The following is a 14517-nucleotide window of genomic DNA, read 5'->3' as shown; positions in this document are numbered from 1 at the left end:
GTTATTCTCGATTTTTATTATTTTTTTACATCAAACTCTGAAATCCTTTTTGAAGTGTTTCATCTTCATCGTCGTATTTCTCTTCGTTCTTCTTTTGATTTTGCAACATTATGTATTTTTTTCTTCTTTGTTTTATTTTTTCCTCCCAAAAAGAATTATGAAAATATGAAATAAGAAAATGAAGAAGAAGAAACAGCAGAACATGAGGAGGAGAAAGAGGAAGAGTGATAAATTATGCATAAGGTGTACTTCAACGAATTTTGGGTGTATTTCTTAAATCCTTTGGGTGTATTTTATAATCCTTTGGGTATATTTCTGTAATCCTTTGGGTGTATTTCTGTAATTGTTTTGGTGAATTTCTGTAACTGTTTGGGTGTATTTCTGTAATCGTTTGGGTGTATTTCTGAAGTTCCATTATCTTCAAAACGATTTCAAAGTTTGATTTCAGAAACCATGAAAATCGAAAAAAAAATGAAGCAAGAATACTAGTGATAAAAGCAGGTAAAACAACGAATGAAAAGACGAAGAGAGAACGCACGAAAGAGATCGAACAAATTTGGCAAGAAACTCGTTTTCATAGAGGAAGAAGAAGAGTCGTTCATAATGCATGGTGAGTAGCGCCTTTTGGAAACAGAAAGTGGTTGAATAACATTCGTATATTTACTCTTGAATGTGGGAGTGATGCGCGTGTGTTTTGTTGGGCTTGTGCCAACTTATAACACTTGTAAGTCAAAAAGGCTTGTATGGAGGCCTCTATTTTAAAAATGATAAGTACAATCTTTTATTTTAAAATAAATAAATATAAAAACATATAAATACATACAAAAATATTTTTTATTTATTAAGATATTAATTATTATACAGTACTATTTTTAATTACAAAATATAAAATAATTTATTTTATATTACTAAAAAATAATTAGTATATCATAGAAAAATAAAAAACATGGTAATAGTTAATTTTATCAAAAACACATCATTGTATAATATAATTTTGTTATTTAAATATTTATAAACATGTATTTTATTTAAAATATTAAATATTATATATGATATATGAAAATATATTTTTTATTTTTTCACATTTTTAAGAAAATATTTTTGAATTTTTTTATTTATACTCTTAAAAATAGAAATAGAAAATAAACATAATTTTCACTTTTTTTTAAATAAAGATAAAAATTTATTTCTACACAATAAACAAAATCTATAAAATGACATGAAAATTATATAATTATAACTAATATTTTTATATAATTAAAAATATGTTCACCTATTTTTTTATTTGTTATAAATATTATTTATTGTGACTCATTTGAAATTTAACAGATTCATAAAGTTATTGTACAGAAACCTATGAAAATTATAAATTAATGTATATACATATATAAAAGTCTCTAACAGTAAGTGCATTGTATATGTATTTTTTAAAATAAATTTTTATTTATATTTAAAAAGATAATGTTGTTTATTTTTTACTTTTATTTTTTAAGAATATAAATAAAAAATAAAAAAAATATTTGTTTTAAAGTGTGAAAATAAAAAAAATTCAATATTTTTATATATTATATATAATATTTTAAAACATATATTAATATTTGAAGGTTGTAGAAGGTTTAGAAAAGGGGGTTGAATCTATGACCTTCTTTTAGCTTAATGAGTTAATCCTTTTAAAACAAACTTGCTGTCTGAAACTGTTTGAACTAAGCAGCGAAAAATTTATGAGACAATTTCATTTTGTCTCATGAATATCAGAAAATAAGACAGAGCAAAGAAGAGAATAGCTAACACTATTATGTATCCTGGTTCGGTTGCCTTGTGCTATGCAACCTACGTCAAGTCTCCTCCACAACAATTGAGGAATTTCCACTATAGTTAAAAGTATTACGTATACCAATTCCACAGGATTGACACAATCCTTTCACACTAAAGTTCTAACCTAACTTGACATTGGCTATGCTAATACCTAACTCTTCACTCTTAGTACTCACACAACTAAGAAAGGGGTACCTCACTGGTACTGGATCAAGACACAAACTTACCTAAAGAAATCTGAAAATAACTCTAGACTTTTCTCTCAAGTGTATGACTCAACCTCTTTTCACTCTTGGCTTTTACTTTAACTCTCTCATTATGCATTTTCACTCAAGAAATTACAGAAAAATAAACATTAAAAAGAAATTACAATCTGTAAAACATGAAGGAGATTGACTTCTTCAACAGCCTCTTTACTATGTGATAAACCAGATTTGCTAGCCTCTGATTCAGTTCTTCATTCTGGCAGAATGCTCCTTTGACTAGGAAGCACTGTCCAAGTAGATGAACTTTTTCAAATAACACTTTTCAGAACAAACCTCAAACACTGGTTATTTCTCCTTACTTCAAACTGAAGTGATTTTCCTATTTATATGATTTCATTTTTTCACACCATAGGCTTGCTTCACACAGTTGACTTCTCATTCTCACAAAAAACAGAGCAACAGCTACGCAGAAGAGAGAGATGGAACTGTTGTAGAAATTTCAGATTTCATGCATTCATACCTTTCATATTCTCTTTCATCCTTTTTTCAATATCTTCAAAGATCTGAACCATTTATTTTTTCTTTGACTCCAAGTTCCTTTCTTGACCGTTGATCCACAGCAGAACTCCATAATATCCATTTTCTTTATTTTATCAAAAACGAGTATGAGGAAAAAGGAAGCTTCAGCAAGTTACTTTGGGGTACCAAAATAGAAAGATCTTTTTGATTTGCCTAAGATCTGACTTTGTTCTAACTTCTTATTTCTTCGTCTTTCTTCTTTGTATTGTTCGAAAGACCAAGCTTGCGACCAGTAACTCTCCTTTTCTTCTAGGATGTGAACCCTAGCATAGCCATCTTGTCATGCATGGGTGAGAGAAGAGAAGAAAGAGAACAGAGAGTTGCTTCCGTGGAGAAGGGATTAGTTCAGATGCAAATGAACTTTAGTTACTTGGTTAGCCACTAAGTTAGATAAGGAATGGACTTGGATCACCTAATTGGCTTGTTTATGAATATGAACTCACTTCATCAAATTTGAGGCCTTTGTGATTAGGCTTTCTCTTTCTTTTTTATTTGATGAAATGAGTAGAAAGGATGAAGCTCTCTTTCTTGTGTTTTGTTGCTGAGTGGAGCAATAAGAGAGAGTGAAGACATCAATCTTGTATGAGAAGTTTGGTGAAGTCAACTTGAACTTGGGTTAGATATGTTTTCATTCAACCCAACTAATTCTATTGCTTAACAACCTTGGGCTTTTAGTGCTTTGTAGCCCACTTTGTTTCTGGTTTGATTTTCTTTTTATTGAGCTACTGCAATATTCTTTCTTTGGCCTGCAACACTTTATCAAGTACAATTAAAAACTAATTAAGTGTTTAACCTACTAAAAATAATATTTGTCATCATCAAATTAATTTAGTTAGTTTTTTAACTTAACAATATTAAAGATTATAATTTTTTTTTTCTAATAACGTGGTGCTAATTGCAATGTCAATTATTACAAGAACATAGAGCAAAAGGAGGAGAGCATATTATAGACTTTGAAGGTGCCAATTATTGAAGGAGCCAAATGCTATAGTTTCAAGGTATATAAAATTGTGCAAAAAATGACCCCTCTGCCTTTTCTCTTTTTTACTTTAAAACTATCCAGCGACATTAAAAAATATATTATTATATAATAATTATTTTTATTGAAATAATATTATATATACTATTCTGAATAAAATGTATGTTTATAAATATTTGAATAAAAAATTATGTTATATAATAATATATTTTTAATAAAGTTAACTATTAATAAATATTTTTTAATGAATAATCTAATTATTTTTAAATAAAATAAAACAATTTAATTATTTTCAAATAATATAAAATAATTTATTTTTTATATTATGTAATTAAAAATAGTACTGTATAATAATTAATCTTAATAAAAAAAATATTTTTGTATGTATTTATATGTTTTATATTTATTTTAAAATAAAAGATTATGCTTGCTATTTTTAAAATATTATGTATTAAAATATATTTATACATGTATATACTAATATATTTTATATTTATAAAGTTTATCAGTGCTCTTCTTTCGTAACATCCTTTGATTTTTATTTAATAAAATTTAATAGTTCATAAAAGATGATGTATTTAATACATACAAAATAGTTAGATTAATTTTAGACATATCGTATTTAATATTTTATTTTCTAAAAAATCTATGAATTTATCATAAAACTTTTTCAAAAAGTTATATATGGGGAATGGATCATCTAATTTGTTTCAATTTTTTTAATTATTTGATAAAGTGTGATATCTTACTTTATATTTTTTAAATAAAAAAAAACATATAAAAAAATATTAAATAATAAAAAATCACATTTTACTAAATAATTAAAAAAAAACCACTTTCATCCCATTATATGTGCCATATTTCCAAACAAAAGATATTAATTATATTTAAATTTAATTGTATTATACGTACATAAAAGATTAATAGTTAATCAATTACGGTATATAAAAATATTTATTTTACATCTTATAAAAATATTATTATAAACAAGATCGTCTATTGCATATTTGATTATTCAGATAATTGATAATTTAACGAAAAACATGTGTAAATCAATATATATGTATAAATATACACAAATATATATTTTTATAGTATTTTTTGTGTCTACACATAAAAAAAAGAAAAAAAATAAAAAATAAAAAAATAAAACTAAATTAATTGGCTTAATTCCTATTTAAGCAAATGAAATGATGAAGATCATTTTAAGACTAAAGTCATTCCTCCAAATTTGAAGCAGCATTTTTAAGTTTTAACTATAACATCAGTTATATGAGTAGATGTCGTCCTTTAAATTAAGGTGGTGTAAGTCTTTTAATTTCAACTCAGAGGCTCTTGAATCTTTTTTACTAAATTTCTTTTTGGAATAATATCTTTAATTTTCGTCCTATGCACTATAAAAAAAAGCATCTAAACAATTCGTTTCACAAAGGACATCGTAAAAACGACATTTTAAAACAAAGATTAAACTCCTTAAAATAATATCAAATTTAACCTGGAAAATATACACTAGCATTTTTTAATTTTTCAGAGCAACCTTTTATCCAACTCTTATCTGAATTGTTAATAAGGTAACTAAAATTTACTGATTCACTAAGAGAATTCTGGTTAACATCACAGTTTACTTTAACCGAATTGATAGAAAGAGGCACCCAAACAAAACAGAGCCAAGGAAAAGATTAAAAAAAATGTCTATACTAAAAATGACATGTATTTCCTTTAGTTGAACTCTAAATCATACTTACTACTATGTCAACACCTTATCCGTCATCAGGGTTGTAAAGATGATTAATTTTATCCCTCAAGATCCACTAAAAAGTTAAGTAGAACAAGAAAGTAACCCTCTATAAAAATCCTATTTCAACTAGTTCTTCAAGTTAGGACAAGCATACCAAGAAACAATCAGAAATATTAAGACCAGGTGATCTTGATCAGCTTGAACACATTAACCGTGTGTGACTCTAGAGTGGAATTGTTAGGAAATTATTTAATTTCCTGACTTATTTGTGGGCAATACATATATCAATTATAATCACAAATGATGCTATTTCAAATTAAATGACTTATATAATGATGATCTCATTTATTGTTATAAATGCTAATTGAATAAGTCATTATTACTTTTGATTTGGAATTAAATGAGAATAAAACCGGATATTATCTTTTGTTCCTTAGATAATTATCTTTTTTGGATTTTAGATATATTATCTTTTGGGCTTTAGATACTATTTTATTTGGGCTTAAGGGTTTAATGGGTGCCATGCTCAAATATAAATAGACCTTTAGGGTTTCGGTCCCCAATATACCAAAGCCGCCTTTGTTGCTCTTTCCCCATCAAAAGAGTTACAGTTCAGCCGCCTAGGAATACAGAATGCTTTGGTTGAGGAAGATCGAAAGAACCACAAGATCCAAATTCTTCCGATCGTATGATTCATGTTTATGAATTCAGGTACGCTTCTGCATTATGTTATATTTTTGGTGATTCAATATGGATGATCTGAGTTATTGAAAATTAATTATTCCAACAAGTGGTATCAGAGCCATCCATAATTTAATCATCGAAAATATTCGATTTTATTTTATTAGATCAATATATATATGCGTTGTTTACGTTGCATCCGAATTGTTGCACGCTAATTGTTCCCCTTTTGTATGTGCATCAATATACGTATATATATTTAATAATAATAAAAAAAAGGGCAACGCAAACGGCACTGTATATATAACCTTTCATAGTATAGGATATATAATCACTTTAAAGGTTAACATTTTTTTTATTCTAATACTGTGATTGCAATCTTTATATATATATATATATATATATATACACGTGTATTATCATTATGAATATGTATATATATATATATTATTGTTTGGATAATGCATTAAGGTATATATATATATATATATATATATATATATATATATATATATATATATATAGCGATTTGACAATTAATTTACGTAATAAACAGATATTTTATTCTAAAGAACATTATTATGATTATTTTGGATTTAATTATGTGTGCTATTAATTTGGTGTAAAGTTAATTGATTATCCTTTTAGGATATAAGGATTATTATGTATATGTAACTTATGCGAATATTAATCGATTCAAAAGGAGATTTATATTTGGCCAAGTTATGTATACATATTAATAATATTTAAATAATAGAAAATATTATTTAATTGTTACATAAAGAAACTAGTAATAATTTGGATTAGTATACCCATCTATTTTATAAAGATTTGGTTTTGAAATAAATTGATTGAACATTATGCTGCCAAAGTAGCCTCTTTTGTGAAAATTGATTTATTTAAAACATTAGGAATATGGTGATATGTAATTCATGCGAATATTGGTCGGCCCAAAGGAAGGTCTGTATTTGGCCGAATTACATACACATATTGATGGTAAATACATATTTGGGTAACTAATTAAAGAATAGAGTAATACTTATTATTTATGCGAACAATAATCGGCCCAAAGGAAGGTTATTGTTTGGCCAATTAATAGAAAATATATGCGGTAATAAATAGGTTGCAAAGTTTAAGTCTACATGTGTGCATTAAGTCGGTCCAAAGAAAGGCTTAATGTGTGACAGGAATTTTGACAATATTTGATTACTGCAATGAGAGTATCACTTACAGTTAATTTTTCTATCCAAAGATTGAAAATTAATGTTGTACTAGATATCTCAATATGGATTTTTTACCCATTAATTAACTAATATTTACTGCATGTTCTTTTTGTTCTAATCCAGAAACTATGGCTTTAGCTACCAATGTTTCTGCGCAAATTAGCAGTATTCCTATGCTGAATGGTTCAAACTTTAAAGTTTGGAAGGATACCGTGGAGATTGTCCTCGGCTGTATGGACCTAGATATAGCTCTTCGAGAGGAGAAACCCACCTCCACTCCGGAAAACCTCAATGAGGTTAAAATAGAGAAGTGGGAGAAATCCAATCGAATGAGCATTATGATCATGAAACGCTCAATTCCTGAGGCGTTTCGGGGCTCAATTACTGAGGATAAAGATGCCAAACAGTTCCTAAAGGATGTTGAGAAATTCTTTACTAAGAAATTCAGTGCTCACATGGCTTTATCTTCTCAGTATAAAAGAAAGCGTGATACTACTGCGGATGCGCCTTCTCGGCAGAAAAAGGCTAAGAAACAGGATCAAGTTTCAACTTGTTTCTTCTGTAAGAAGGTGGGACACATGAAGAAGGATTGTACCAAATATGCCACTTGGCGTGTAAAGAAGGGTATAATTCTTACTTTCGTTTGTTCTGAGGCTAGTTTAAGTTATGCACCTGTTGATACTTGGTGGGTAGATTCTGCTGCTACTACTCATGTAAGTGTCACTATGCAGGGTTGCCTGTGGAGCCGACCGCCAAGTGATGCTGAAAGATACATCTACGTGGCAGACGGCAATATAGTTGCAGTCGAAGCTATAGGAACCTTTAGATTATGTTCCACGAGTGGATTTTACTTGGATTTATTAGAGACATTTTATGTACCGTCATTTAGACGAAATTTGGTTTCTGTTTCTCGTTTGGACAAATCAGGTTATTTTTGTTCATTCGGAGACAATAAAGTCAGTCTCTTTTATAATTCGAATAATATTTGCTCTGGTCATTTGGTAGATAATCTATATAGGCTTAACTTAAATTCCTATAATAATGAGATACTGCAAACGGGTACAAAACAAAAACTTAATGAGAATTCGGCATCATTATGGCACAAACGCCTAGGCCACATCTCTAAACAGAGAATTCAGAGGCTTGTGTCGGATGGAATTCTCGGACCCCTAAATTTGGCGGACTTTGAAGTCTGCATTGAGTGCATAAAGGGGAAAAGGACAAACGAAATAAAATTAGGTGCCGAGAGAGCTAAAGATGTCTTAGAACTGATACACACCGATATATGTGGCCCATTTCCTACTGTATCTTGGAATGGACAACGGTACTTTATTACGTTCATAGATGATTACTCTCGTTACGGGTATCTATATTTAATTCATGAAAAGTCCCAAGCCTTGGATGTTTTCAAGTCTTTCAAAGCTGAAGTTGAACTTCAACTTGGAAAGAAAATTAAAGCTGTCAAATCGGATCGTGGTGGTGAATACTACGGAAGATATGATGGTTCAGGTGAGCAACGTCCCGGACCTTTTGCTCTTTTCCTAGAGGAGTGTGGTATTGTTCCGCAATACACCATACCAGACAAACCTAGCATGAATGGTGTTGCAGAGCGAAGGAACCGAACTCTTAAAGACATGGTGAGAAGTATGATTAGTCATTCTTCCTTGCCTGAATCACTCTGGGGAGAAGCCTTAAAAACCGCAGTGTACATCCTTAATAGGGTGCCAAGCAAAGCAGTTAACAAAACCCCAGTATAAAGCATTTGCATATTTGGGGATGTCCAGCTGAGGCGCGACCTTATAGGCCGCATGAAAGAAAATTGGACTACAGGACAATTAGTTGCTACTTTGTTGGTTACGCTGAGCGCTCACGGGGGTACAAGTTTTACAATCCTGCATCAAGGTCTATTTTGAAACAGGAAATACGAGATTTCTTGAGGATGTTGAGTTTGGGGGGAAGGAGATATTAGAAATGTTGCTTTTGATGAGGATTCTGTAACTGACAATGATCAGGTCTTTGTACCTATTATTGTTCAAGACACAGTTATAGTACAAAAACACAATGAGAATCCTACTGTAGATCCAGTTACAGTACAAGAGAACAATGAGAATATCGTTGTTGCTCAAGATACTGCTACAGCACAAAAAAATAATGAGAATCCTCCTCAATCCCAATCCATACAGCAAGCTCAACAACCTCAAGAAGTGTCATTAAGGAGATCCAATAGAGAAAAGAGAAAATCCATCTATGATCTCAAACAAGCTTCCTGTTAAATGGTATCACAAGTTTAATCAAGTCATTACCTCATATGATTTTGAGGTAAATATTATAGATGAATGTGTATACCGCAAGTTCAGTGGGAGTAAATATATCCTTTTGGTCTTATATGTTGATGATATTCTACTTGCCAGCAACAATATAGGCTTGTTGCATGAAACTAAGAAATTTCTATCGAATAAATTCGAAATGAAAGATCTTGGTAATGCTTCTTTTGTATTAGGAATCGAGATACTAAGAGATCGTTCTCAAGGTATTCTTGGATTATCACAAAAGAACTATATCGAAAAGATTTTAAGTAGATATGGCATGGAAAGTTGTAGACCAATGGACACACCCGTAACTAAAGGAGACAAGTTCAGTCTCAAACAATGCCCTGAAAATGATCTTGAGAGGACAGCAATGCATGATAAACCTTATGCATTAGCACTAGGGAATTTAATGTATGCTCAAGTCTACATACATCCTAATATATCATTTATAGTGGGAGTGTTGGGTAGATACTTGAGCAATCCAGGTATGGATCATTGGATAGCTGTTAAACGCGTAATGCGTTATCTAAAGAGAACAAAGGATTACATGCTTATTTATCGGAGATCAGAAAATTTGGAGATCATTAGGTACTCTGATTCCGATTTCATGGCATATGGTTGCGAAACTTTGTCACTAAGCTTTATATAGTAGATGACATTGAAAGGGCCATTAAAGATATTTTGTGACAATAAGTTAGTAAGTACTATACTCCAATAACAATAAGAGCTTGACAAAATCGAAGCATATAGACATCAAGTTTCTTAGTTGTCAAGGAGAAAATTCAAGAAAAACAGATTTCCATAGAACATATAGGAACAGAGTATATGCTAGCAGACCCATTACCAAGGGATTGAACCCTAAAATTTTTCATGAGCACACTGCTTGGATGGGTGTCAATATTTATGATGCCTTGGTTTAGTGGGAGTTTATTTCATGCTATATGTCCTATGACAGATATTGAGTTATTTTTCTGCAGAATTAAGTTGATGGTTTATTTCATGTTATATGAAATGTTCATTTTGCAATATTTGTATTGTGTTTGATCTCAATAAAGTAGGACCAGCTGGAAATAGACATGCATGAGATCACTTGGCATGTAATTTCCATATTACTCATCCAAATTTGATCTATGTCGTTAAGTATATTAGGATGGTGATTGGCGTGGTTTAGTCACGGCATTTAATGTGATAAAAGCTGCGGTAGTTCCATATCTAATGTATGAGACGGACCAGATTGTTAAAGTAATGAAAGAAATAGCATTCAGATGCGCGCATAAAGTTTATAAAATGTGATTATGTCAAGAAAGAATATATGTATAGCCCAAGTGGGAGATTGTTAGGAAATTATTTAATTTCCTGACTTATTTGTGGGCAATACATATATCAATTATAATCACAAATGATGCTATTTCAAATTAAATGACTTATATAATGATGATCTCATTTATTGTTATAAATGCTAATTGAATAAGTCATTATTACTTTTGATTTGGAATTAAATGAGAATAAAACCGGATATTATCTTTTGTTCCTTAGATAATTATCTTTTTTTAGATTTTAGATATATTATCTTTTGGGCTTTAGATACTATTTTATTTGGGCTTAAGGGTTTAATGGGTGCCATGCTCAAATATAAATAGACCTTTAGGGTTTCGGTCCCCAATATACCAAAAGCCGCCTTTGTTGCTCTTTCCCCATCAAAAGAGTTATAGTTCAGCCCCTAGGAATACAGAAGGCTTTGGTTGAGGAAGATCGAAAGAACCACAAGATCCAAATTCTTCCGATCGTATGATTCATGTTTATGAATTCAGGTACGCTTCCGCATTATGTTATATTTTTGGTGATTCAATATGGATGATCTGAGATATGAAAATTAATTTATTCCAACAGGAATATGAAAGAGAGGAAGTTCTATAATCTGATTCTCATTAGTGTTGGAGAGAAAAATTACAGAGGAGATGAAAAAATGGTTGATCAGCAACCTTACACATTAAACGTTTATGTATATATACTCTATCTAAGTAGACCTGCTAGCTAGAGATAAATACAAGGATTAATCTCTACATACAAGTGTTTTGCACTTACAAGCTTTACAAGTTTGAAGAGAACGAAATCCATTAAACGTGTTGCTTATGTTACAGGTCTCTTTAACAGATTTTTAAATCAGTTCAAATCAATTAACACGCAAATATATAACTTCCATTTTTTAAAATATTTCGTTTCTTTTTTCGAATTTCTTGCCAAATTTGTTGGATCTCTTTCTTGCTTCGTTTTTTTTCGATTTTCATGGTTTCTGAAATCAAACTTTGAAATTGTTTTGAAGATAATTGAACTTCAGAAATACACCCAAACGATTACAGAAATACACCCAAACGATTACAGAAAAGATTACAGAAATATACCCAAAGGATTACAGAAATACACCAAAAGGATTTAAGAAATACACCCAAAACATGGGAAAAACAGTATTTTTTCTTCTTGATTTCTTCTACTTTTCGCGAGGAGTTGGAACGTGTCTTCAGAATCGTAGTTTGTTTCAAATGTCGCTTGAATCTTGACGGTTTGCATTTTGATTGAGGAAGAAGAGGAAGAGTGCGGCATAATGAACATGTGCGTTGGACGCTCGATTTTAAAGGAGTGGTGCGCGTATTTTTTTCTTGGACTTAGGCCAACTTGTATAGCTTGTAAGCCAAAAAGACTTGTATGTGTAGTAAGCCTCTAAATACAATTAGTCTAAATCTAACTCAATTAACTAACTAACTCTTTAGTCTATATGTGCACAATTAGTTACAAGTCATGCAAAAGAAAACAGTTAAACAGTTAGACAAAAATCTTCACCATATGTTGGTCATTTTCTGATATATAGTTAACATAAAAAACCAGAAGTAATAGATAATTTCAGTTTCCAAACATAATTTGATTTAAAAAGATAAAGATACATAAATACTCCAACCAAAGTTTATAGCCCTACACACATAAATTAATTAGGCCGAGTATTCTTATTAGCTAGTAAGAAAACTTGCAATTATTTCTCAAACAAATTGCAAAGCTCATACTTTAAAGAAGTACATAAATCCAATGAGCTTAGCAAATGTTAATTTCACACAATGGAGAGCCCCTTGGCATGGCCAACAACTTCATGAGGACATCATTCTTTGTATCGTCATCCAAAGATTTTTCAAGTTCAATAATGATTGTACTCAAAAGAAGTCCTCTTTCTAGAATATACCCAACAATTTTGCTCTCATCATGAATTCCTCTGTATCCCACAAAGTGAAAACAGCTCAAGTATGATGCAAGGCAAGGAAGATCTCTTCTTGGTTTCATCCAACTTTGTGAAACAATTGGTAGTTCCTGAAAACAAGAGACAAAAACCACTCATAAGATTCAAACCTAATAATACAACTAAAATGATAATGTCAAATGGAAGAAATAAAAAACCTCATCAATTTCGATTTTCAGTTCTTGAAGCTTGTGACATTTGCTAAGCAAGCTCATCAGGAAACTTGAATTGAACCACGGAAGAACAACCTCTAGACGAATCAAGTGGTGAAACTCTGGAAAGACTGGAACTTGGGCACGAAGCAACCACTGTTTAGGGTGAAAAAGGAAAAAAAAAAACATGTTACAATGATAATTAAATTATAAATACATAGCTAAAATACCACATGAAAAAAATGTGCATGTTACATAAAAAGACCATCTAGTTAAATCTATACATACATATATATACATATAATATATAAAATTTGGCCAAATTATGGTTGGGAATATGATAATAAATTTACCTTTGTTGTGAAACGATGAAGAGCTAGAATCTCAGTTCTGCGTACCGCAATGAGAATCTTGATCAAAACATCAATAGGCTCATGCGTAGCATACATGTTGAGACTCACTTCCCTTACGTTGTTCATTTCACTAACCCTGTAACTGAAACGGCTAGCAGCATGGGCGATACTAATGTACGTAAGTCCCTGCGCGTGTATCTCAACCGCGGCCGCAACTTGATTCTTAATCGCAAATTTCAACTTTTTCAGTGTTAGTGGCAAGCAAACCCTCACCGGCTGCCTCAGTGTGAAGCACGCGCTTAAGGTTTCAATCTGAGGACACTTACTAAGAATTCCATCGATCCAATCAACATCATCAATGTCCAAGGAAAGTGTCTTGAGAGACAACAAATCAACCGTTAGAGGCTGTTTCGGCAGCAAGTGAACACCACCGCTCAAGGATAGCGTGATGAGTTTGGTGCAAGAGAGAATGTTATGTGGCACCACGAAACCGCGCGCGTCATTACAAAAGAGCGTAAGGTCAAACTCTTCAAGATTTGGCCCAATCGCGGCGCGTACCCACGCCGCAACTGAGCTAGCATTGAGAGGATCATTGTTTGAGTGGCCGCAAGAGAGGCGGAGCGCGTGAATGTCACGCGGATCGTTGTGCAGGTTGAAAACATTGTTCACGAATATAGAGAAACGTTTGAAGGACTCCCCGGTCTCGTCAAACAATTCATGTGAGTCATCGGAGAAGTGGAGGGTCTTAACATCCTTCCAAACGTGGCGCCACCGTGGAGACAAAACACTTGTCCTCACAGCGGTTTTGGTAGGAACGAAGGATAATATGTAGCATAAGACAGTGTTCGGGAGAGCACTGATCCTATCTGTGTTGTTATTCTCTAGTCTTGCCTGTTTTGGCTGCCATGGTGGTTCCACCATGGTTTTCTTTTAAGGTCAATAAGACATGGAAAGAAAGGAGATGTGTGTTTTCATCAACACAATGGGTGTATTTATATGTAAGAATCTATAATATAAAAATGGTTTGACTAAGCCTAATTTTTAAAAAGATGATTTTTTAAAAAGTTGTAATATTTATGGTTGATGAATCAAATTAAAAATAATTTTCAATAGATATAAGTAATAATAATTGTATTTGATAAAATAATTTTTAAAAATTAAAAATATTATAATAGACATAAATATAAATATTAAATTTA

At 31.2% G+C, this 14517-nt stretch overlaps 1 protein-coding gene across 1 annotated transcript; it reads right to left on the bottom strand.

Annotated features, from left to right (window-relative positions):
- Positions 1-12614: 12614 nt before the first annotated feature.
- Positions 12615-14239, bottom strand: LOC130948873 (FBD-associated F-box protein At4g10400-like). The gene is made up of 3 exons (XM_057877745.1): positions 13319-14239; positions 12972-13121; positions 12615-12884 (listed from the first exon to the last, which is right to left on the bottom strand). The coding sequence occupies exons 1-3, from the start codon at positions 14237-14239 to the stop codon at positions 12615-12617; spliced, it is 1341 nt and encodes a 446-aa protein (XP_057733728.1).
- Between the last annotated feature and the right edge of the window lie 278 nt (positions 14240-14517).

This window comes from Arachis stenosperma, chromosome 9 (assembly GCF_014773155.1).
Source record: "Arachis stenosperma cultivar V10309 chromosome 9, arast.V10309.gnm1.PFL2, whole genome shotgun sequence".
NCBI lineage: Eukaryota > Viridiplantae > Streptophyta > Magnoliopsida > Fabales > Fabaceae > Arachis > Arachis stenosperma.
This window is presented reverse-complemented; position numbering and strand designations above follow the sequence as displayed.

Coding starts and splice junctions, on each gene's coding strand:
- LOC130948873 (XM_057877745.1), bottom strand. CDS start 14,239: ATGGTGGAACCACCATGGCAGCCAAAACAGGCAAGACTAGAGAATAAC. Junction 13,122..13,318: donor TTCATCGTTTCACAACAAAG/GTAAATTTATTA, acceptor CACCCTAAACAG/TGGTTGCTTCGTGCCCAAGT. Junction 12,885..12,971: donor TGAAAATCGAAATTGATGAG/GTTTTTTATTTC, acceptor TCTTGTTTTCAG/GAACTACCAATTGTTTCACA.